At 42.4% G+C, this 25,100-nt stretch overlaps 1 protein-coding gene across 1 annotated transcript in view; it reads right to left on the bottom strand.

Moving 5' to 3' along the window:
* LOC121272506 (complement C1s subcomponent-like) overlaps positions 1-25,100 on the bottom strand; it is an 88,114-nt gene that overhangs the window by 16,805 nt on the left and 46,209 nt on the right. The window contains exon 8 of the mRNA XM_041179124.1: positions 2,407-2,494. Coding sequence (XP_041035058.1) covers positions 2,407-2,494 — 88 coding nt within the window. The remainder of the gene's footprint in view (positions 1-2,406; positions 2,495-25,100) is intronic.

The raw sequence follows: 25,100 nt of genomic DNA, 5'->3' as shown, positions 1-25,100 counted from the left end.
GTTTTCCATTATACATAGCATTTCAAAAGGACAGACATAATGGAAATGAAGAAACAGTAGCTCTGATAATAAAGGATGACATAAGGGCATGAGTGAGAAAAGACCTTGGCACAAAATATTTGTTCAGTGATTTTGCTAGTTTCTCATTCCCCATGATAATTTCTCCTGTCTCTGCTTCTAAGGGACCAACATTTACTTTAGCAACTCTCCTCCTTTTTATATAGTTGTGAAATCTCTTACAAATTGTTTTTATATTTCTGGCCAGTTCACTCATATATTTTTTCCCCTTTTTATCAACTTTTCAGTGGCTCTTTGCTGGGCTCTGAAACACTCCCAATCCTCAGACAAACTACTATTCTTTGCAATATTATAAGCCTCTTTTAATCTAATGCCACCCCTAACCTCATTAGTTATCTACAGATGGATCTTTCATGTTGAGTTGTCATTTTTCAATGGTATGTGCTTTTGCTGAACATTTTGAATTGTTCCTTTAAACGTTTCCCACTGTTTATTTACTACCAAATTCAAGTTTAAGATTCCTGTTTGTGATTGAAGTATATCATTTTCAAACTTAATGGGAAACTTAATTGTATTATGATCACTATTTATGATATTACTAATTATCTCTGTCTCATTGCACACTACTAGATCTAAAATAGTTTTATCCCTAGTTGTTTCAACAACTTATTGCTCCAGGGAACTGTCACTAAAGCATTCTACAAACTCATCTTCCAGACCACCTTTGCCAATTCTATATGAAAATTAAAGTCCCTCACAATTATTACATTGTCTTTGTTATAACCTCCAATAACTTCTTTCTGAATGCTCTGAAACTACTTCCACCAGCATTTTCTGACCCTTGCTATTCCTAATCTGTGCCCATACTGATTCTACTTCCTGATTGTCTAAGCCAAGGCTTTTTCTCACTCATGTCCTTATGTCATCCTTTATTATCAGAGCTACTGCTCCTTTGTTTCCATTCTGCTTGTCATTATGTACCTTGGAAAATGTATTTTCTAACCTTGGTCACCTTTTAACCATATCTCCGTAATGGTGATTAAATCCAATTTATCTCTTTATGTGCTACTAGTTCATCTATCAAATAAGTGGATGCTCTGCCATTCAGATAAAGTGATTTCTATTTTTTTTAACTATTATTCCCTGCATAGACCTTAATCTCTGATGCACTATTATCATTAAACTCTCTGTACCTTCCTGTCCCATTCATCTTGTCTTTACCCACAACAATATACTTTCCTATTGGCTCAAATTTTATCTTTGGATTTCTAAATCTCCCTTCATCTGAATCCCACCTCATCATTAGTTTAAAACCATTTAAACCTACTCTGACCATAATTGCCTGCAGTGTTATGTTTGTATGCTCTGTCCCTTCCTGTCACGCTCTGGTTACCATGACCAATATCAATACCCTGCAATATTGCCCTGCCCTTTCTCTTTAAATTTTCAAATTTACCCTCAGAAGAACCCCCCACTCCGCCACTATTTAGTTTAAGCCCTGTCTAAAGCCCTAGTTATATGAATTGACAGTACCCCGTTCCCTGCATTGTTCAATTGAAGACCACCTCAAAGGCACAGTTCCCTCTTTCCCTGTACTGGTGCCAGTGCCCTATGAATCAAAATCCATTTCTCCCATAACAATCTTTGAACCATGCATTCAAATCTCTGATCTTATTTACCCTATGCCATTTTGCTCATGGCTCAGGTAGTAATCCAGAGATTATTACCTTTCTGCCTTTTAATTTAATCGATACCTCCTTATACTCCCTCAGCATAATTCCTTTCTTAAGCCTACCTATATTGTTATTAGAAAGTGTTATCAAGTCTACCTTTGCCAATTTGAACTCTCCAATCTATACAAAGGTTAAAGTTGTCCACCATTATGGTGTTATTTTTCTTAAAAGCCCTCATTATTTCTTAATTTATACTCTGCCCTACAGTAGCTAGTTTTAGGGGGTTCTTTCCATTGCTATTTCTTAACTCCATCCAAACAGATTCTACATTTTGATCTTTGGAACCAACCTCATTTCTCACGACTGTGCTGATCCCATCTTTGTTAACAGCGCTATCCCACCTCCTTTTCCATTCTTCCTGTCCTTCCTAAATGTCAAGTGCCCCTGAGTACAAGGCACTTGACAGGAACATAAATCAGACCAAAATATTAAACACCATGCCCCATAAGGAGATATTAGGGCAGGCAGCCAAAACCTTATTGAAAGCAAGAACATATTTGAGACGGCGAATGACTGACTCTTGCTCCTATGTTCCTATATGTACAATAGTTTGGTCAAATAGGTAACATTGAAGGAGCCAGTTAAAGGAGGAAAGACAGGTAGAGAGACCAATTTCTCATCAACTTATCAGAATACACAATGTTACTTCACTTACGCATGCAGATGTACAAGTTGCTGTTCCAGCTCCCATCTTTCTGGCAATGCACCAATGCAGAACTGATGTGCTCACTTCTCTGTATATCCTGCAGGGAGCACAATTAAGGAAACCATATTAAAGCAGGACCAAGGAAGCTTGGTGCAAGTTCTCAAGCTGTGGCTCTGTGATGCCACCAACAGACGGAGATAGAGAGCAGCATGATTCAGCTAATTATCCAATTCCTTCTTGAAAGTCTCAATTGAACCTGCTTCCACCACACTCTAAGGCAGCGCATTCCAGATTCTAACCACTCACTGTGTGAAAGCATTTTTCCTCATGTCTCTATTGCTTCTTTTGCCAATCACCTTAAATCTGTGCCCTCTGGTTCTTGATCCTTCTACCAACGGGAACAGTTTCTCCCTATCTAATCTCCAGACCACTCATGATTTTGAATACTTCTATCAAATCTCCTCTCAACTTTCTCTTCTCCAAGGCAAGCAGTCCCAGCTTCTCCAGTCTATCTACATAACCGAAGTTCCTCATCACTAGAACCATTCTCATGAATCTTTTCTGCACCCTCTCTATTGCCTTTACATCCTTCCGTGATATCTAGAACAGGATAAAGTGCTCCAGTTGAGGCCTAACCACTGTTTTAGACAAGTTAAACATAGTTTCCTTGCTTTTGTACTCTATGCCCCTATTAATAAAGCCTAAGATACTGTATGCTTTATAAAATGCTCTCTCAACCTGTCCTGCCACTTTCAATGATTTATGGACATATCCACTCAGGTCCCTCTGCTCCTGTACCCCCTTTTAAGTTGTACTCTTTATTTTATATTATCTCTCCAAATTCTTCCTATCAAAATGAATCACTTCACACTTCTGCCACTTTCCCACCTATTCCACCAACTTGCCTCTGTACTTTTGAAGTCCTGCACTATCCTCACAGTTCATAATGTCACTGGACTAGTAATCCAGAGGCCCAGGCTAAAGCACTGGGGACACTGGTTCAAATCCAATCAAGGCAGCTGGGTGGAAATTAAATGACATTAAATTAATCTGGAATATAAAGCTAGTCTCAATGATGGTGACCATGCAGTGGGATGGGGAGGATCCAGTGGTCGTGGTCCATGTAGGTACCAACGATATAGGCAGGGTAAGGAAGGAGGCTTGGCATAGTCAGTATGAGGAGCTAGGTACCAAATTAAGAAGCAGAACCTCAAAGGTAATAATTTCTGGATTATTACCTGAGCCATGTGCAAATTGGCATAGGGCAAATAAGATTAGGGAAATGAATGCGTAGCTCAAAGACTGGTGTGGGAGAAGTGGATTCCGGCTTGTGAGGCACTGGCACCAGGATTGGGGAAAATGGGATCTGTACCTTTGGGACGGTCTATACCTGGACCACATTGGGGCTGGTGTCCTCAGGAGCTGCATAACCAGGGAAGTAGAGAGGGTCTTAAACTGAATAGTTTAAACAAGGGATCAAATTTGGGAAGATTTGGTAAAACCAAAGAGTAGAGACAAGGCAAGAGAGAGAAAGGTATCAATATGGGAAATGATAAACAGGCCGTGACAGGAAGGGACAAAGAGTAAAAATCAAAGAGCAAATCAGCAGATAAGGCTAGATGCTACAAAAATAATAAAATGACAAAACTGAAGGCCCCGCATCTAAATGCACATAGTTTTCGAAACAAAACAGATGAACTGAGAGTGCAAATTGAAATAATTAAGTAAGATATGAAAGTCATTATAGAGATATGGCTGCAGGAGGACATGGGTTGGGACGTGAATATTAAAGGGTATAGGACATTTAGGAAGGTCAAGAAGTGAGGAAAAGATGGAGGAGTGGGACTGTTAGTTAATGATGGTCATAGCACAATGGAGAGGGATGACCTAAGTTCAGAAAACCAGTATGTGGTTCCTCCTCATTTCTATTTTAAATGGGTGACCCCTTACTTAGAGATGATGCCCTCTGGTCATGTACTCTCCCACAAGGGGCAACAACCTTTCAGCATCTACCCTGTCAAGCCCCCTAAAAAACTTATATGTTTCAATAAGGTGCCTCTCATTCTTCTAAATTCCAATGAGTACAGGCCCAACCAACTCAACCTCTCCTCATAAGAAAATCCCCCCATACCCAGGATCAAACTAGTGAACCTTCTCTGGACTGCCTCCAATGCGAGTATATCTTTCTTTAGTTATGGGACCAAAATTGTTCACTGTATTCTGGGTTTGGTCTAACTAGTGCCTTGAATAGCAAGACTTCCCTATTTTTATACTCCATTCCCTTAGAAATAAAGACCAATATTCCATTTGCCTTCTCTATTACCTGTTGAACTTGTATGTTAGCTTTCTGGGATTCATGCACAGGGACTCCCATATCCCTCTGTGCTGCAGCTTTCTGCAGTCTTTATCCGTTTAAATAATGTTCAGCTCCTCTATTCTTCCTGCCAAAGTGCATACCTCACATTTTCCCACATAATATTCCATCTGCCAAGTTTTTGCCCATTTACTTACCCCGCCTATATCCCTCTGTAGACTCCTTCGGCGGGACTTCCACACCTCTCGCCACTGCAATCTTTTGGCCCTGCTGCAAGTCAATGGACTTCTGGCTGGGATGCCGCCTTGCCCACAGCAGGTCCCACTGCAATGAGGCTGGAAGATCCCAGCCCTTGTGTCATCCTCACCACTTGTCTTCCCACCTATTTTTGTGTCATCCACAAACTTCGCAATAGTACATTCACTTCCCTCATCTAGGTCATTGATACATATGGTAAATTATTGAGGCCCCAGCACTGATCCCTGTGGCATTCCACTAGTTACAGGTTGCCATCCCGAAAATGACCCCCTAATCGCAACTCTCTGTCTTCTATCCATACTGATATAATACCCCCAACACCATGGGTTCTTATCTTATTAAGTAGCCTTATGTGCAGTACCTTATCGAACACCCTTAGGAAATCCAAATTTTTACATCTACTCGTTCCCCATTATCTATCCTGCCTGTTATGTCCTCAAAGAATTCTAATAAATTTGTTAGACATGATTTCCCCTTCATGAAGCCATGCTGACTCTGCTTGATTGGATTATGTATTTATAAATGCTCTGCTATTACATCTTTTTTAATAGACTCCAGCATTTTCCCAATGACAGATGTTAAGCTAACTGGCCTACAGTTACCTGTTTCTTGTATCCCTCCCTTTTTGAATAAGAGTGTTACATTGGCCATTCTCCAATCCTCTGGGACTTTTCCAAAATCTAAGGATACTTGGAAGATTACTACCAGTGCACCCACTATCTCTGTAACTACATCCTTTAATATCCTAGGTTGCAACCATCAGGTCCAGCTGACTTATCAGCCTTTAGCCCCATTAGTTTCCCTAGTATTTTATCTCTAGTGATAGTTATTTTACTTATTTGCTCCCCCACTTTTGCCCGTTGAATATTGAGTATTTTTGGAATGTTATTCATATCTTTGACTGTGAAGACTGAAGTAAGTATTTATTCAAATCCTCTCCCATTTCTTGGTTTCCCATTATTATTTCCCCAGCCTCATTCTCTAAGGAGCCTACGTTCACTTTGGCCTCTCTCTTTTTTTCATTTATTTAAAGAAGCTCTTACTGTCCATTTTTATACTACTTGCGTGTTTACCCTCAAAGTTTATTATCTCCCTCTTTATTTTTTTTGGTCATCTTTTGTTGGTTTTTAAAACTTTCCCAATGCTCTAGCTTACTAATAATTTTTGCCACATTGCATGTTTTTTTTCTTTAACTTTGATACTGTCCTTAACTTGCTTGGTTAACCAGGCTGGTTTATCCCCTTCCTTGAATCCTTCTTCCTCACTGGGACATATCTTTGTTGAGTCATGAACAATTTTCTTAAACATCTGCCATTGTTCATCAGCCAACTTTTTAGCTAAACTGCTTTCCCAGTCCAGTCCAACCAACTTCTCCCTCATTCCATTGTAATTACCCTTATTTAAGTTTAGCACAGTTGTTTCTGACCCAAGTTTCTCACTCTCAAACTGAATGCTAAATTCTACCATAGGTCACTGTTTCCTAGGGGATCCTTTACTCTGAGACCATTTATTAAACCTGCCTCATTACACATTACCAGATCCAAAACAGCCTGATCCCTGGTTGGATTCACTACATATTGTTCTAAGAAACTGTCCCAAATACACTCTATGAATCCCTGCTCGTGTCTACCTCTGCCAATTTGATTTTCCTTATCTACATGAAGATTAACATCACCCATGATTAATGTACTGCCTTTTTTACATGCCCTCATTATTTCTTGATTTATTCTCTGTCCTACAGTACAGCTACTGTCCTACTGTCCTACAGTATAGGCTACTCCCACCAGTGTCTTCCTCCCTTCTTATTTCTTACCTCCACCCATATGGATTCTACACCTTTCAATCCAAAATCCTTTCTTGCTAGTATACTTATTCCATCACGTACTAACAAGGCAACCTCATCACCCCTTCATTTCTGCCTGACCTTTTGAAAACCACATACCCCTGAATAGTTAGTTCCCGCCTTTGATCTCCTTGTAACCATGTCTCTGTAATGGCTATAAGATCACACCCATTAACCACTATTTGTGCCATTAATTCATTTATTTTGCTCCACATGCTACATACATTTTAGTTAAAGGCCATTAATTTTGTCTTTTTACTATTTTTCCCCTTTTGACCCTATTTGCTGCTGTTTTTTAATGATTTTACACTCTGTCCCTTCCTGTCAAACTCTGAGTATCATTACCTAAATAGCTGCCCTGCAAGGCTGCTTTGTAAGCCGATGTGTCCCCTTTCCAGAACCCTCCCCAACCCCTCTATTTAGTTCAAAGCCCTCTCTACAGCCCTGGATATTCAGTTCTCCAGGACACTGGTCCCATCAAGGTTCAAGTGAATCCCATCCCATTGAAACAGTTCCCTTTTACCCCAGTGGTGGTGCCAGTGCTCCATGAACTGAAACCCATTCCTCCTACACCAATATCTGAGCCATGCATTTAACTCCTTGACTTTTATTTACTCTATGCCAGCTTGCCCATGGCTCAGGTAACAATCCCGAGATTATTACCTTGGAGGTTCTGCTTTTTCATTTAGCTCCTAACTGTTCAAATTCTTTCAGTAAAACCTCTTTTATAGTCCTATCAACGTCATTGGTACCAACATGGACAACAACTGGAGCCCTCCCCTCCCACTCGAGGCTTCTCTCCAGCCCTGGGGAGATGTCCTTAACCCTGGCACTGGGCAGGCAACACAGTCTTTGGGACTGATGCTCACAGCTGCAGAGAACAGAATCTATCCCCCTAATTATACTGTTCCTTACCTAATTATACTGTTCCTTACCTAATTATACTGTTCCTTACCTAATTATACTGTTCCTTATCACTATTACATTTCCATTTCCTCCTCCCACTTGACCCTGTACCATGGTCAGTTCATTCATCCCCCCTGCAATCCCCGCTCTCATCCACCCAACTTGCAAGAAACATGTAACTGTTGGACAGTTGCAGGGGTCAAGGCTCCTTAAACACTACCCCCTGAGTCCCCAAACCTGCTTCACTGGAAGTCACACCCTCCCGTCACAGACCAAATTTGAATGACTTAATCTGAGAGGTGTCACCACCTCCTGGAGCATTGTCCAGGGCGCTTTACCCCTCCCTAATGTGGCTCAATGTTTGCAGCTCAGCCTCCAGCTCCTTAACTGAGATCCAAAATTCCTCGAGTTCAAACATATGCTACAGATGTGTTCACTCTGAGTCACCTTGGTATCCAGCAGGACCCACATGCTGCAGCAGCAACACATCACCTGTACTGCCATAGCTATCATTTTTTAATTCAATTTATTAATCAATTACTCTAGTATCCCCACTCTTTACACTTTATCATAAATATTTTTTATACACACCAGTATCAATTTTATACTTTTTAAGTTATTTTTTAAGAAAAAGAGAAAAAAAGACGTGACATGTAAACACAAACTAAAGACCCTGCTTTTACTTTAAAGACGAGAAGCACTCACCAATCCTACTCACCAATCAGCTGCTCTCCATGCTCTTTTTCCTCCCACGCTCTTTAATGGTCTCACACTCTTCTCTCACACTCGCACTGTTAAAGGCCCCACTCCTCTCACCCTCACTCCCTGTAAATGACCACACTGTTTCTTTCACACTCTCCTTTTATAAATGACCAGTCTGTTTCTCTCTCAATCTCTCGCTGTAAATGACCACGCTGTTTCTATCTCACTCTCTCACTGTAAATGGCCCTGCTGTTTCTCTTACACTCTCTTGCTGTAAATGACCACGCTGTTTCTGTCTCACTCTCTCACTGTAAATGGCCCTGCTGTTTCTCTTACACTCTCTTGCTGTAAATGACCACACTGTTTCTGTCTCACTCTCTCACTCTAAATGGCCCTGCTGTTTCTCTTACACTCTCTTGCTGTAAATGACCACACTGTTTCTGTCTCACTCTCTCACTCTAAATGGCCCTGCTGTTTCTCTTACATTCTCTCGCTGTAAATGGCCCTGTTGATTCTCTCAACCCCCGCTGTAACTGACCACACTGTTTCTCTCACACTCACTCGCTGTAAATTACCAGGCTGTTTCTCTCTCACGCTCTCACTGTAAATTACCACAATATTTCTCTCTCACTCTCTCACTGTAAATTACCACAATATTTCACTCATGCTCCCTCACTGTAAATGACCTCACTGTTTATCTCACGGTCTCTCACTGTAAATCACCACATTATTTCTCTAACACTCTCACTGTAAATGACCCCACTGTTTCTCTCACACTCACTCACTGTAAAGGATCACACTCTTTCTCTCATACTCTCACTGTAAATGACCCCAATGTTACTCTCACACTCTCTCACTGTAAATGACCCCGCTGTTTCTCTCACACTCACTCGTTGTAAAGGATCACACTCTTTCTCTCATACTCTCACTGTAAATGACCCCAATGTTACTCTCACACACTCTCACTGTAAATGCACCTGCTGTTTCTCTCACACTCTCTCACCTTAAATGACCATGCTGTTTCTCTCACGCTCACTCACTGTAAATTCACATGCAGCTTCTTTCACATCCTCTCACTGTAAATGACCCCACTGTTTCTCTCTCACTCTCTTGCTGAAAATGACCACGCAGTTTCTATAACATTGTCTCCCTGTCAATGGCCCTGCTGTTTCTCTCACACTCTCTCACTGTAAATGACCACACTGTTCCTCTCATACCCCGTCACTGTAAATGGCCCTGCTGTTTCTCTCACACTCTCTCACTGTAAATGACCACACTGTTCCTCTCATACCCCGTCACTGTAAAGGGCTCTGTTGTTTCTCTCACACTCTCTCACTGTAAATGACCATGCTGTTTCTCTCACACTCTCTCACTGTAAATGACCATGCTGTTTCTCTAACACTCACTCACTGTAAATTCACACGCAGCTCCTTTCACATCCTCTCACTGTAAATAACCCCACTGTTTCTCTCACACTCTCTTGCTGAAAATGATCAGACTGTTTCTCTCGCACTCTCTTGCTGAAAATGACCAGACTGTTTCTCTCGCACTCTCTTGCTGAAAATGACCAGACTGTTTCTCTCGCAGTCTCTTGCTGAAAATGACCAGACTGTTTCTCTCGCACTCTCTTGCTGAAAATGACCAGACTGTTTCTCTCGCACTCTCTTGCTGAAAATGACCAGACTGTTTCTCTTGCTGAAAATGGCCCCGCTGTTAATTATGGGAGATTTTAAGCTACATAAAGACTGGAAAAGTCAGATGGGCATAGATAGCCTGAAAGAGGAGTCCACATAATGTTTCCAGGATAGTTTATTGGAACAGCATGTCCTGGAGCCAACCAGAGAACAGGCGATGCTAAACCTGATATTGTGCAATGAGTAGGGATTAATTCCTAGCCTCATAGTGAAGGCGCTGTAGGAAGCAGTCCCCATTACATAATTAAATTTTACATTCAATTGGTGGGAGAGAGTCAGCCCAGGTCAGAATGGTCAGAATCAGCCTAGATTCGCTCTAAGTGGGGTAGCAGGCAGGAATAATGATGCTTTACCAGTCGGCCACAATGGCGGCTTTTCATGCTGCATCGTCCCATACCCACTGCATTAATTATGCATCCCTGGGATATACTCTGTTGCAATGGTGGGCAGACTCAGCCTGCCACTCAGTCACCTCATTGCTTCATCACGCCAGGCACCACATTTAAAGTACAGCCACGCTCATTGCTCCTAGCCCAGGACTGCTGGTAAGAAGACATGGCCCAGAAAGGCAAGAAGACTGCAGCCCTCGAGTGCCCTTTGGATGCCTTGGGGGCCCACTGTGCTGTCCTGTACCCCTGCTCTGGCCACAGGAGGGGCAGCAACATTACCACTCTGGCTTGGTAGACGATAACGGTGGTGGTCAGTGCCAGTGCTGCACAGAAGAGGTTGGCCATCCAATGCAGATAGAGGATGAATGCTCTCATCTGTGCCCCAGGGTATGGGAACCATCACATCACTCTAAACTCACACACTCAAGACCATCACACATTCACTGGCATCTCACTCATTGCCAGTCAAGGGGCATCACCACTCGCACACACCCTTACATGTCCATCAGGCCTCATCTCCTCTGGAAACTGCCTCCTCAACACTCACCATCTTGAGGCCACTTGCACCATTTAGCATGTGCCCCCACACACACCCTGGGATACCCTCCTTCCCCAGTACAGTCCTCGACCTGCAGCCTCTTCCCTTGCCTGAGGCCACTTCTACCCCTTCCCCAAGCAAACCCTAGCTCTGCAGGCAAAGGCTGATCTGGTAGATAGAGATCTGCCCATAAGCCCCCCTAAAAGTGATGTGGTGCTGCCTGTGAAGCCTGGCGCTGGTGACTGCTAGTGCTGCCTGAAGCAAGGTAGGCAAACAAACCTTGAAGTCCAAGCAAAGTGTAGCCCGCCAAGTGCATGCCTTATATATACTGTTGTGAAACATGTTGGCATGTTTTCCCGCCAACGAGGGCAGATGATCCAGCGGGGGGGATGATTCCGGGGGGCTGGCCTAATAATGCTATGCAGATGTATTACAATGAGGTTCCCGATGTCTGATGGCAGGGAACACAGCTCACCATCAGCGGGCAGAGTGAACAACCACAAACTGGTTTCACAATGTCGTGAAACCGATTTTTGGCCTTCTTTCCATGTTGTCCTCTCACACCACCAAACATGCCTATGCCAGCAGGCACGGAAAATCCCAGCCGATGTTTTTTAACTGAAATAAGGACAATTATGAGGGCATGAAAGCAGAGCTGGCTAAAGTGAATTGGCAAAATGGATTAAGGGATAGGTCAACAGAGATGCAGTGGCAAACATTTAAGGGGTTATTTCAGATCACACAGAATAGATACATTCCAACGAATAAGAGGAAGTCCAAGGGATGGACGCACCATCCATGGTTAACTAGAAAGGTTAAAGATAGTATCAAAATTAAAGAAAAATTATATAATTGTGCTACAGGTGGAAGACCAAAAGATTGGAAAGAATATAAGGAAAGGCAAAGGATGACTAAAAGGGGAAAATTCGAGTATGAGGGAAAGTTAGCCAGAAATATAAAAACAGATTGTAAATTTCTATAAGTATTTAAGAAATAAAAGAGTTAACAAAATGAGCATTGGTCCTATAGAAAGTGAGTCTGGAGAATTGATAATGGAAAACAAGGAAATGGTGATGAATTGAACAGGTATTTTGCATTAGCCTTTACTATAGAGAATACGAGTAACTTCCCAGAAGCAATAAATCAGGAAATGGAAGGGAGGTAGGAATTCAGGAAAATCCCCAGGGAAGTGGTACTGAGTAAATTGTTGGAGCTGCAGGCTGCCAAGTGTCCAGGTTCTGATGGACTTCATCGTAGTGTCTTAAAAGAAGTGATTAGTGAGATAGTTGATGCATTGGTTTTAATTTTCCAAAACTCCTTCGATTCGGGGAAGGTCCCATTAGATTGGAAAATAGCAAATGTAACTCCATTATTCAAAAAGGGAGGGAGACAGAAAATTGGAAATGGCAGACCAGTTAGCTTAACATCTGTCACAGGGGAAATGTTAGAAGCTATTTTTAAATAAACTATGGCAGGATACTTGGATAAGTTCAAGGTAATCAAGCAGAGTCAGCATGGTTTTGTGCAAGGGAAATAATGTTTAACCAATTTATTATCTATAAGCATGTAAATAATAAAAGAAAAAGCAGGGCCAATTAGGGACAAAAAAGGGGACTTGCATGTGGAGGCTGGAGAAATAGCGAAGGTGTTGAACAAGTGCTTTGCATCTGTCTTTACAGTGGGAGAAGATGCTACCCAGGCTGAGGTGAGAGTGGAGGTAACTGGTACTCTAGAAGAACTGACAATCGAGAGGAAGGAGGTTATCTTTACTTAAAATCGATAAGGTACCAGGACCGGATAAGATGCATCAAAGGGTACTGAGGGAAGTGAGAGTGGAAATTGCAGAGGCACTAGTGATACTCTTCCAGTCTCCCTTAGGTACAGGGGAGGTGCGAGAGGACTAGAGAATTGCAAATGTTACAACCTTGTTCAAAATGGTGTGCTAGGATAAAGCTGGCCAGTCAATTTGACCTCAGTGGTAGGGAAACTTCAGGAAACTACAGTACGGGATAAAATCAATAATCACTTAGGCAAGTGCAAGATAATTAAGAAAAGCCAGCATAGCTTCATCAAGGGAAAATCCTGTTTAGCTAACTTGCTGGAGGTTTTTGTGAAGTTAACGGAGAAGGTTGATAAAGGAAATGCTGTTCATGTGGTATATATGGATTTTCAAAAGGCATTTGATACAGTGCAACACAACAGACTTGTAAGCAAAATTTTAGGTCATGGAATAAAAGGGGAAGTAGGCACTCGGATAAGAAATTGGCTGAGTGACAGGAAACAGAGAGTAGTGATAAGTGGTTGTTTTTCAGATTGAAGAAAGGTCTGCAGTGGAGTTCCTCAGGGGCCAGTGTTGGGACCTTTGCTCTTCCTGATATATATTAATCACTTACACTGTGGTGTGCAGAGCATGATTTCAAAATTTGCCGAAGATACGAAGTTTGGAAATGTTGTCAACTGTGATGGGGATAGTCTTGAACTTCAAAAGGACATAGACATGTTGGTGGATTGGGCAGACAAGTGGCAGATGAAGTTCAGTTCAGAGAACAGTAAGGTGATTTGTTTTGGCAGGAAATATATGATGAGACAATATAAAATAAAGGGAGAGCCTCTAAAGGAGATGCGGGAACAGAGGGACCTCAGTGTATACGCAAATAAGTCATTGAAGATTGCAGGGCATGTTGAGAGAGCAGTTAATAAAGCATATAGTATCTTAGGCTTTATTAATAGGGGCATTGAGTACAAGAGTAAGGAGATCATGTTGCACTAGTTAGGCCTCATCTGCAGTACTGCGTCCAATTCTGGGCATCATACTTGAGGAAGGATGTACAAGTGAGATTCACATGAATGATTCCCAGGATGAAGAACTGGAGCTACGTGGGTAGATTGGAGAGGTTAGGACTCTTTTCCTTGGAGAAAAGAAGGCTGAGAGGAGACTTGATAGAGGCATTCAAGATCCTGAGGGATATGGACAGGGTGAATAGTGAGAAACTGTTCCCACTCAAGAGAATTTAAGAACCAGAGGGCACAGATTCAAAATAATTGGCAAAAGGAGTAAATGTGATGTAAGGAAAAGATTTTTCACCGTTGGAGTCTGGGACAAACTTCCTGAAATGGTGGTGGAGGCAGGTTCAATTGAGGTATCAAAAGGGAACTGGATTGCTACCTGAAGAAAGAGAACATGCAAGGTTACAGGGATAAGGCAGGGGAGTGGGACTAGGTGAAATGCTCTTTCAGAGAGCCAGTACAGACTTGATGGGCAGAATGTTCCCCTTCTGCACTGTAAAGATATTGCGATACTGAGTTACATGTGCTGTGGATAAAGGGGAACTGATGGATGTACTATACTTAGGTTTCCAGAAGGCAATTTGATAAAGTGCCACACCAATGATTATTGGTGTAAGGGGTAACATATTGGCATGGATATAAGATTGGATAGCTAACAGGAAGCAGGGAGTTAGCCCAAATAGGTCTTTTTCTGGTTGGCAGGATATGATGAGTGGTGTGTCACAGGGATCAGTGCTGGGGCCTCAAATTTTTACAATTTATACAAATAACTTGGATCAAGGGACCAAAGGAATGGTTGCTAAATGTGCTGATGACAAAAAGATAGGTAGGCAATTAAATTGTGAAGAGTACATAAGGAGGCTACAAAGTGACATAGATAGGCTAAGTGAGTAAGATCTGGAAAATGGAGCATAATGTGGGCAATTTGAAATTGTTCATTTTGACAGGAAGAATAAAAAAGAAGCTTATTATCTAAATGATGACAGATTGCAGAGCTCTGAGATTCAGAGGGATCTGGGCGTCCGAGTGCATGAATTACAAAAGGCTAGTGTGCAGGTACAGCAGGTAATTAGGAAAGCTCATAGGATGTTATCACTTATTGTAAAGGGAATTGTTCACCAAAGTAGGGAGATTATGCTTCAGTTGTACAGGGCACTGGTGAGACCACATCTGGAGTATTTAGTACAGTACTGGTTCCTTATTTAAGGAAAGACATAAATGTGTTTGAAGCAGTTCAGAGAAGGTTTACTAGACTAACACCAGGAATGGGCTTGTGAGGAAAGATTGGAGAGGTTAGGCTTGTATCCATTCGAATTTAGAAAAGTAAGAGGCGACTTGATTGAAACATTTAAGATCTTGACAGGGTGGATGTGGAGAGGATGTTTCCTCTTGTGGGAGAATCTAGAACTAGGAGTCACTGTTGGAAAATAAGAGGTTGCTCATTTAAGACAGAGATGAGGAGAAATTTTTCTCTCAGATGGTGCTGAGTCTTTGGAATTCTGCCTCAAAAGGCAGTGGAAGCAGAGTCTTTGAATATTTTTAAGGCAGAGCTATAAATAGATTCTTGATTAACAAGGGGGTGAAAAGTTATCAGGGAAACAGGAATGTGGGGTTGAGGTTACATTCAGATCAGCCATGATCTTATTGAATGGCGGCGCAGCCTCGAGGGGCTGAGTGGCCTCCTCCTGCTCCTAAATTGTATGTTTGTGTATTAAAATCATTCTGCTTCACTGATGTCCTTTAGGAAAGTAAATCTGCCATATTTACCTGGTCTGATCTACATGTGACTCCAGATACACAATAACATGGTTGATTCTTAACTCCTTCTTCAATAGCCCAGCAAGCCACTCAGTTTAATGGCATTTAGGGATAGGCAGCGTAAGGAACATATTTTTTTTATTTTCTGTTGGACTGTGGATTAGAATTATAATGGCTGCAGGTTGAAAGATATTTCCTCTGGAACAGGATGAGAGATATATACAATATTGCAGTCCTGGAATAGAATGTGCCATGAAAGACAGGGTGGTGCCAGAAAGGAATTTTGGACCAAGGGAGCTGCCTGACAACAGCATTTTAATTGGCTCCTGACCTGATGACCAGGCTTTGTGTGAGAGCAAATCAGAATAGCTCCTAGCCTGAAAAAAACAAGACCTAAAACCTCCTTTCTCCTATTCTCAGGGCTTGAGTATCAGCAAGGCCATACTGGATGCAAATATGATAGATTGAGTGTCAGTAAGTCTGGAGTCTTAGGAAAACAACCAAGATCGGGCCTGTCTATAGTAGAAAGGGGAAGAACAGATGGTCCTAGTGGAGATAGGAGGGAGGGTCTCTGCCGGGGTGAAGGCAGGCACAGATGATGTAACCTTTGTGACCGAAGATTTGTCTGCTTAACGTAAATCTATATGCTGACAAGATCGGAATCTGGAGGATATTCTTGTATGTGACCAATAATGTATAAATATGTTGAACACTTGTAGCTTAGCAGAGTGCTGTCTCAGGCTGTATTGAGACAGTGTTCTCCTTGCAATTGCTCGAATAAATGATCGCAGCCTGTGCCTGAGTCTCCTGTGGATCATTTGTTAAAGTGACCACAACAATTTGGCGCTGCAAGCAGGGTACTTGGACTGGATCCTCGGGTCGGCTTTGCAAACTGGGTGATATATTCATTTACCACCCATAGTTAGTGCAGTAAGCCTACCCGAGAACAGTCCGGGTCAAATATCAAAAGAATGAGAAGGAGGACCCAGGACAGGAGGCGCCCAAGGGTAAGAGGCGGAGCCACACTGGCGGGCGAGCGGTGCCAAAGCTGCGCAGGGAGGCCAGACCCTTACCAGAGAGAGAGGGGGACCCCATTAAGAGGATGGAGCCACGCTGGCGGGCGAACGGTGCCAAAGCCGTGCAGGGAGGCCAGACCTTTACCAGAGAGAAAAGGGGACCCCATTAAGAGGACGGAGCCGCGCTGGTGGGCTACGGTTTGAGAGATAACCATAGTGGAAGCCGTGCCAGGCCAGACCCAATGAAACCGCATTAAGTTGTTAAGACCGTGTGGACACACCGCACAGAGATAGGAAAATAGGAACAGAATGCTGTCAGAGAAACAAAATAGTGCTCTGGAATGCAACTAGGGAACCACAGACTCCAGTACGAGGTTCATAGTGGAACAGCAGCCGAAACTAATTATAAAAATGCAGCAGGAGGGATGTGACCCACCGGGAACCCCCAGAGAACAAAAGCAGTGGTGGATAGAGCAGAAAAAGGATAAGGAAAAGAAAGGGATGTTGGTTGTCATTACCTTGTACCTGCAGTTGTTGCAGACGGGTTAATGTTAACTTCCAGTCGAGAAGTAGAGAGAGAGACAAAGTCAGATTCAGGACAGATCAAATCGGTGGCAGCAGCTTGTAGTGATACTGATCAAGAGGAGGAGAGCTCTGAACGAGAAGCCAATGAGGGAGGTGAGACGGCCTCACCGTACCCATTGAATCCCATGGCCCCTACGGCAGTAACTGTTAGGGAAAGTAAAGTCAGGAAAGGTGAATCAAAACCGGAAGGGAAAAGGCAGGCCAAGGGATGGGAAGAGGAGGAGGAAATTGAGAAAATTACAGAGAAAGTTAAGCACGTACCATTCAGCCTGGTGAAGAAGCAGGTTTTGCTTAAAGAACTGCCGAGACTCAAACCTCGGCATAATAACCCAGAGTTTTGGATTAAACTGCTGGAAATGCAAGATTTCCATGCAATGCACCGCCTTGATACCCACATACTGGTGAAGGCGAAGTGCCCAGGGGATATTTGGGGAAGATTACCCCTACAGATTAGAAGTGATGACTGGGCGAAACCTGGGGACATCCAAGATCAGGAGAAGGCGACAGCCTTGCACAAGGACTTTGAGGAGGCACTTAAGGAAGCCTTGGGGGAGGGAGAGACGAATTGGGGGTGTATAAAGTCCCGTGTGGGATGACGAGATTTTCCTGAAAATGTGGAAGAATGATTGGGACCTGAAAGGTCCACTACGGAATTTTCTGTAACTTAAAATATGAATTGATCTAAGTTACAAGAGCTGCTTGTGCTGAAAAGAGAGAGAGAGAAAAGGGGGGTTAATAAGTACCGACAGGCAGGAGCTGGGGAAATGTCAGCTTTCATCAGTTTGATGGTCCCTATAAGTGGAGCCTTCAAGATCCCTTTATTTCCCCCACTGCTATTTGAAGTTTTGTTTAAAATATGAGAGTTTTAAGTCGTTAAGTTAAGGATACAAGAATATAAATACATACCTGAAATTCAAAGGGATTCTAGGAAAACCAAAAGGCATAAACACACGGTCTAGATGGTTCCAATGGATAAAAAGGCGTTTCTTTTGAAGAGATTAATTAAATATTAAGGGAATCTGCATCCCAACAGCACTGTAATTTGAATTTGGGACAATCTTGAGATGTAAAGTGCCGTGTAATTTAACAGGTTATTACGAATAACGAGGATGCTATCTAAGATAAAGAATGTGTCAATAAACATATGGGAATTATAACTTGGATACAAATCATTACACTTAAGAAAGAGGTAGTTTTAATTTTGATAGCATCAATTACATTTCTTACAAAGTTTAAAATTTGAGGTTTGGTTCCTGATAATTTCTTAATAGGGAATTTTCATTTTAAAAGGTTTGACAACAATTGGCACTAATTCAAATGCTGCAAGCTTTTGTTGTTGTAAATCTGTTCCCAAAATATGAAGCTAAGCTCAAGACCTTGACAAAGTTTGGCAGAAATCCAATTTTTGGCCGAGTTAATGAATCTGGGATAATTCTAAAAGAAAAGGGTCAGACACAATTTAGTGGTTACTGTTGAGTCAATAAAATGTAGTTTGAGAAGAAGGTAAGGAACATGTCAATGCCTGATTTCTGTTTTTAAAACTGTTATGAGAATACTTTATTTATTTTAAAGTCTCTCCAAGCAACATGAACAAGATAAGATGGTAGCTGTTGCATGTGTAAAATGGTATGAGGCAAGTAGGAGAAAGAGTTAGGGAAAGAGGACACCTTATACAAATTGTTTTAAGGAAAGTGAATTTGATCATCTGGCCATCAACTGAGACAATAGAGAAACTGATATCAAGAGAATCTTAGGATGATCATGGTCAGTGGGGGAAAAAACTTAGAGGTAAAATGTGTTGAATCTGTAGTTTAGGAATTGAAATGTAAGGAGAAATAATACTTACCAACAATTTACCACAAGATGGATACAGGTAAAGGGAGATTTGGAAAAAGGCTAAATAGATGTTATTACTGATTATATTAATGTGCCTGCGAGCTACAAAAAGTAAGGCCATAGGATTAACACTGTGATGACAGACAGAGTTAAGCAGCTCCCAGAGAGAACCGTCACTGGAAGTGAAGATACTGAGCCATTGAAAGACAGGATAAGAAGGTGCTTTGTAGAGTTGTGTTGGCAGTTTAAGGAATTGAAGTCCGATGTGGGACGGCAGCAGGAGACAATAGACGGGAAGGAGTGGAGGGTGCCCATCCAGATGGATTCAGATCAGGGATCTCATTTCACAGGAAATGTCATTAAAGACATTTAAATATAAACAGAAATTCCACATTCCCTACCAGCCACAGAGCTCGGGGATGGTGGAAAGGATGAATTGAACTTTAAAAAAAAACATCAATCACACAAGCAATTCCAGAGACAGTGGACAGCCCAGTATTCGGATGTGCCTTAGGTCTACCCCAAGTAGAACCACCAGGTTCAGCCCATTTGAAATAATGACAAGGAGAGCAATGCAGCTACCCAAGGGAATCACAGTAGGAGTGGGAGATGTAGGACCACTAAAAGGAAAGATGTGAGACTATGTGAGGGATATAAGTAAGCAATTGCATGAGTGAAGGAAGGAAGTCAGAGACCGACAGGTGATAAAGGATATGGAAACAGGCAAATCCAAAGAGCAACAATGGACCATACGAGTTAATTATGACAGGTGATACATGCGCACTTGTAGATATGAAAACAGGAAGTAAATGGAGGCATTACACACAGTTAAAGATACATGGCAATTGACCAAGCGGTAACCCGGAGAACGGGAGCCAATGTTAATGTCTCCACAGATCTACAATCTTGGTCGTGGGTGTATTAGTACTGGCAACAAGGTCGGGGATAACCACTGCTCATCCTGCACTGCAGGACAGCACAGACAGTGCCGAATGAGACACGCAACAGAGAATGATAAATGTAACAGTAGAAGAACAAGCACTTTCGAATTGTAGTAAGGGTTTGCTTCAGATCGGGCGTGGGAGGTCTGCCTAAAAGAGTAAATTAGTACCACTACCCAGCCACCTTCCACGTCTACTTCCACAATCCGAGTAGAGATAATTGAAGCTCCTCAGTTCACACTGACTGACCCACCTTGTCCAGGACTGACAAGTGGTTTAGTACTGGTTAATCCGAAGTTTTATATGATAATGTACACCATGAACTGGTACCCGTAGTATTGCCTTGGCCCAGTGGTGCCCAACCCACACCCATATGGCTATATATACGGCTCTATACGGCTCTGACGAGCAAGTTGATGGCTGAAGCGGTCCAGTTTAATGGCAGGATGCAGTTGGGCCCAGAAGGAAACTGAGACAAGCACAGCCTAATGAATGACGCTGCCACAGTATTCAATACAGGAACGTCAGTAATTAACTCTGTCGACCTAGCAACTGTAGATCAAAAGGTCCGTACCCTGAGCTTGAAGCTTAAGGAGATTCTACAGCGGGGACAAGGGGTCCAGAATACCCAGTTAGTTACGGACCAGGACGTGACACAGTTAATCCAAAGCCTGGCTACCGTGCTCGAAAGTCATCTGGGTTCTATCAATAAATTAATTGAAATAGGGAAAGATATTTCAGACGAAGTGAGCAGAAATGATGTTTGCAGCACCTGTGGATCTTGGACACTGGAACAATCCCGAGAAAATTTAAGACAGATTAATGAAGGGGTAGTTCCTTTATGGGTAACTAATGTGCACTTATTGAATCTTTCATGACACAAGAATCATGACTTGACCGGTTGCCAGCTCAGAGGTTTGACATGTGAAAATAGAATGAATATTGAATGTATGGTGAATATTAATATGCTAACAGGCATTGTAATAGTAATACCTGTCATACCCATGTCAATACCCGGCAGGACCTTATAAAGAGTAGAAAATATTGGCGTTAAACGGGGGGATTACTATATTAAGTATCACGATATTCCACCATACGTAGTAGACATAGAAGGAAGTATAGTTAGCACCACATTAGAAGGGTGTAGGATAGAAGCCACTGCAGCAGTGTGTGCACATCCAATATATGAGACGGAGGAAGCGAAGTGTGGATTTAAAGCAGCAGCAAACTGTACAATGGAAACTATGGGCTGCCAGAGAATGTTGCATGCTGTTGAATGTCTCCCATGTTGCATATACAAGGAATGGGAGATATTGTATCACCATGTGGCAGGAGAGAATCCAGTATGGGGGTAACCAGACATGCCCCATCCACAACCATTCGGTGTGCCCACAGCTACAGGTGCTAGCAAGGGTGGGGAAGGTAGAACGGTGGAACTGGTCGAAATATACAGGTGAGGAACTACTATTATTCAGGTCATGGAAGGCCTTAAAGATAACCTGACACAGTATCTAAACCAGTTCTCCTATGAAATTCCCCTATTACCAGAGCACCTAACCGCGATTCGGGGACAGGCTCAGCAGATATATAGAATGTACTATACACTGCAGCAACAGGTTAGAGCCTTAAAGACAGATATTGAACAAATAGATGCTTCCACCTGCTGGGAGGATCTTTGGAATTAGGAATTGAACGTACAGATACCCCTGGATTTGGATTATCTCCCTTGCCTTAGTCATACTTCAGCTGATATTGATTATGTATCTAACGTACTTGATTCATCACACCCGGAGGTCATAAAAAAGATGGCGTTGGGGGAGTTTTAGTAGATGGAGCAGGAATTTGGTAAGCCAGGGGTTCGGATTAAAGGACCAGATGATACAGATGGTCTGACCAGCACCGCCTGTACCCCTTTACGTGCCAAAACTGGATTCCTGGCCAGTATCAATGGGTGGCGGTAGGTAAAGAAGCGGGGGGAAATGGACAACACCACTGTAGTTGGCTACCTTGTTAGGGGGAAATAAAGGAATACAGTAATGGTCAAGGGACTTGACTTAAAATATCCCAGCATGCAAAACCACAATTGCTAAGTAGTTAAAAGTTAAAGGTCAGGCTGAGACTGAGAGAATGCTGAACCTTGTACATTCTCAGGGCTTGAGTATCAGCAAGGCCATACTGGATGCAAATATGATAGATTGAGTGTTTTGAGAGTCAGTCTGGAGTCTTAGGTTGGAAAACAACCAAGATCGGGCCTGTCTATAGTAGAAAAGGGAAGAACAGTTGGTCCTAGTGGAGATAGGAGGGAGGGTCTCTGCCAGGGTGAAGGCAGGCACAGATGATGTAACCTTTGTGACCAAAGATTTATCTGCTTAACGTAAGTCTATATGTTGCCGAGATCAGAATCTGGAGGACGTTCTTGTACGTGACCAATAATGTATAAATATGTTGAACACTTGTAGCTTAGCAGAGTGCTGTCTCAGGCTGTATTGAGACAGTGTTCGCCTTGCAATTGCTCGAATAAACAATCGTAACCTATGCCTGAGTCTCCTGTGGATCATTTGTCAAAGTGACCACAACAACAACAACAAGCACAGTAACCCTAATTTAACCTTTATTACTTCCCCTTTGTGCTGAACCCACCTAATACCTGACTGTTTCCTACTCTAGTATTATCTGTCTCTCCCAGTGCAGTGGTCTCTGTGCCTTGGTACTCCTCCTTATTATCTCCTAATTCACACCCCTGCCAAGTTAATTTAATTTAAATCCTTCCCAAAAGCATTAGCAAGTCATCTCAGCAGGAAATTTATCCCAGCTCTGTTTAGAAGCAACCCTTCCAGTCTGTACAGGTCCCACATTTCCCAGAGTTGGTGTCAGTGCCCCACGAATCTAAAGCCCTTCCTCGTATACCGTCTTTCCAGCCATACATTCATCTGCTTTATCCTCCTCTCTCTACACTCACTTGCACCTGGTATCGGGAGCAACCCAGGGATTATTAATTTTGAGGTTCTGCTCAAAAGTTCCTATATACCTATGTTGTTGGTATAAATGTGAGCCACGACTGCTGGCTGTTCACTCTCCCCCATCAGCAGCCATTCAGTGACATCCAGTGATACTGGATCTGGAAGGCAACATGCATCCTGATTTCATGTCTGCAGAAATGGCTGTCTGTTCCCCTCATAATGGAATCTCCTATCACTATTGCTCTTCTGGACTTAATTGTGCTCACTGTACAACTGAGCCAGCCATGGTGCTCTGGTTGCACTTTCCAGATGAACCATCAATCCCATCAGTATTCAAAACAAAAACAAAAGTACCTGGAAAAACTCAGCAGGTCTGGCAGCATCTGCGGAGAGGAACACAGTTAACATTTTGAGTCCGTATGACTCTTCAACAGAACTAAGGAAAAATAGAAAAGAGGTGAAATATAAGCTAGTTCTGTTGAAGAATCATACGCACTCGAAACATTAACTGCGCTCCTCTCTGCAGATGCTGCCAGACCTGCTGAGTTTTTCCAGGTATTTTTGTTTTTGTTTTGGATTTCCAGCATCTGCAATTTTTTGCTTCCATCAGTATTCAAAACTGAATACAGGTCCGACAGTGAGATGTACTAAAGGGTCTCCTGCACTACCTGTTTATTTCTCCTTGAATGCCTGGTAACTACCCATTTGCTCCCTCCATGCATACACTTAAGCTGCGGGGTGACCACATCTATAAATATTCTATTTACAAAGCTCTCAAACTCACAGGGGCAGCACAGTGACACCAGTTGCTACTTAAGCTCCAACATTCAGAGTTTGAGCTACTTCAGTTGATGACACATGCTGCACGTATGGTTGTCCAGGACAAATGAAGCAGCCTGAAATTCCCAAATGGAACAGGGTGTGCACTCCAGAGGTCAGGGCTGCCTGCCGTTCACCTATCCGTTAGATATTAACACTTACTACTTAAAAAGAAAGACTCACTAGCTACTCACCTCCCTCCTGCTGACATCTCTTAAATATAGGGAAATGAACAGCAATGTTTTCCTTAATCATTATTATCTTTAAAAAATGATTTTTCAAAAAATTTCCAGCTCCTTAGACTAACTCCCTAACTTTGGAATAACATTTATTTGTCATAGAATTGTGGATCAAAGAAACCTGTTGTGAAATGTGAACAGGATAGTAATAAACTTCAAGAGGACATAGGCATGTGAATGGATGGAAACATGGCAGATAAAACTTAATGCAGAGAAGTGCGAAGTGATTCATTTTAGTAGGAAGAATGAGGAGAAGCAATATAAAATTACCGGTACAATTCCAAAAGGGGCTCAGGAACAGAGGAGCAGAGTGGGTATACGTGCACAGACCACAGATGGAGTGGTTAATAAAGCATACGGGATCCTGAGATTTATAAATAAGGGCCTAGAGTGCAGAAGCAAGTAGGTTATGATATAAAGCGCTGGTTCCATCTTAACTGCAGTATTGTGACCAGTTCTGGGCACCACACTTTAAGAAGAATGTGAAGAGAGGCTGCAGCAAAGATTTATGAGAATCGTTCCAGGGTTGAGGAGCTTCTGTTCCGTGGGTTGATTGGAGAAGCTGGGGCTTTTCTCCTCCGAGCAGGGGAGATTGAAAGGAAATTTGATAGAAGGGTTCAGCATGATGCGGGGTCTAGACAGGCAAGTTAGGCAGAAACTGTTTCTGTTGACGGAAGCATCAAGAACTAGTGGTCATCAAGTTAAGGTAATTAAAGAAGCAACAGTAATATGAGGAAAAATAGTTTCACGCAGCGAGTGGTTAGGATCTGGATGGTACTTCTTGACAGTGTGATGGTGGCTGATTCAATTGAGGCCTTCAAAAAAGGATAACTATCTGAAGAAAAAAAAATGTTGGGTAATGGGGAAAAGGTGGGAGAGTGGTTCTACATGTGTTGTTCTTGCAGCGAACTGGCACAGGCATAACAAGCCGAATGGCCACCTTCTGGGATGTAGCCATTCAATGATTCCAGGAGACAATTTGGTCAATTGTGCATGTGTTGCTTCTTTTGTATAGCCATTTAATTAGTCCCATTCTCTCCACTCTTTCCATAGCCCAGAATATGTTAAAAAATGTCAATTATTTACCCAATTTTCATTTGAAATGCACATTTGAATTC

This window comes from Carcharodon carcharias, chromosome 34 (genome assembly GCF_017639515.1).
Source record: "Carcharodon carcharias isolate sCarCar2 chromosome 34, sCarCar2.pri, whole genome shotgun sequence".
NCBI classification, from domain to species: Eukaryota; Metazoa; Chordata; class Chondrichthyes; order Lamniformes; family Lamnidae; genus Carcharodon; species Carcharodon carcharias.
This window is presented reverse-complemented; position numbering and strand designations above follow the sequence as displayed.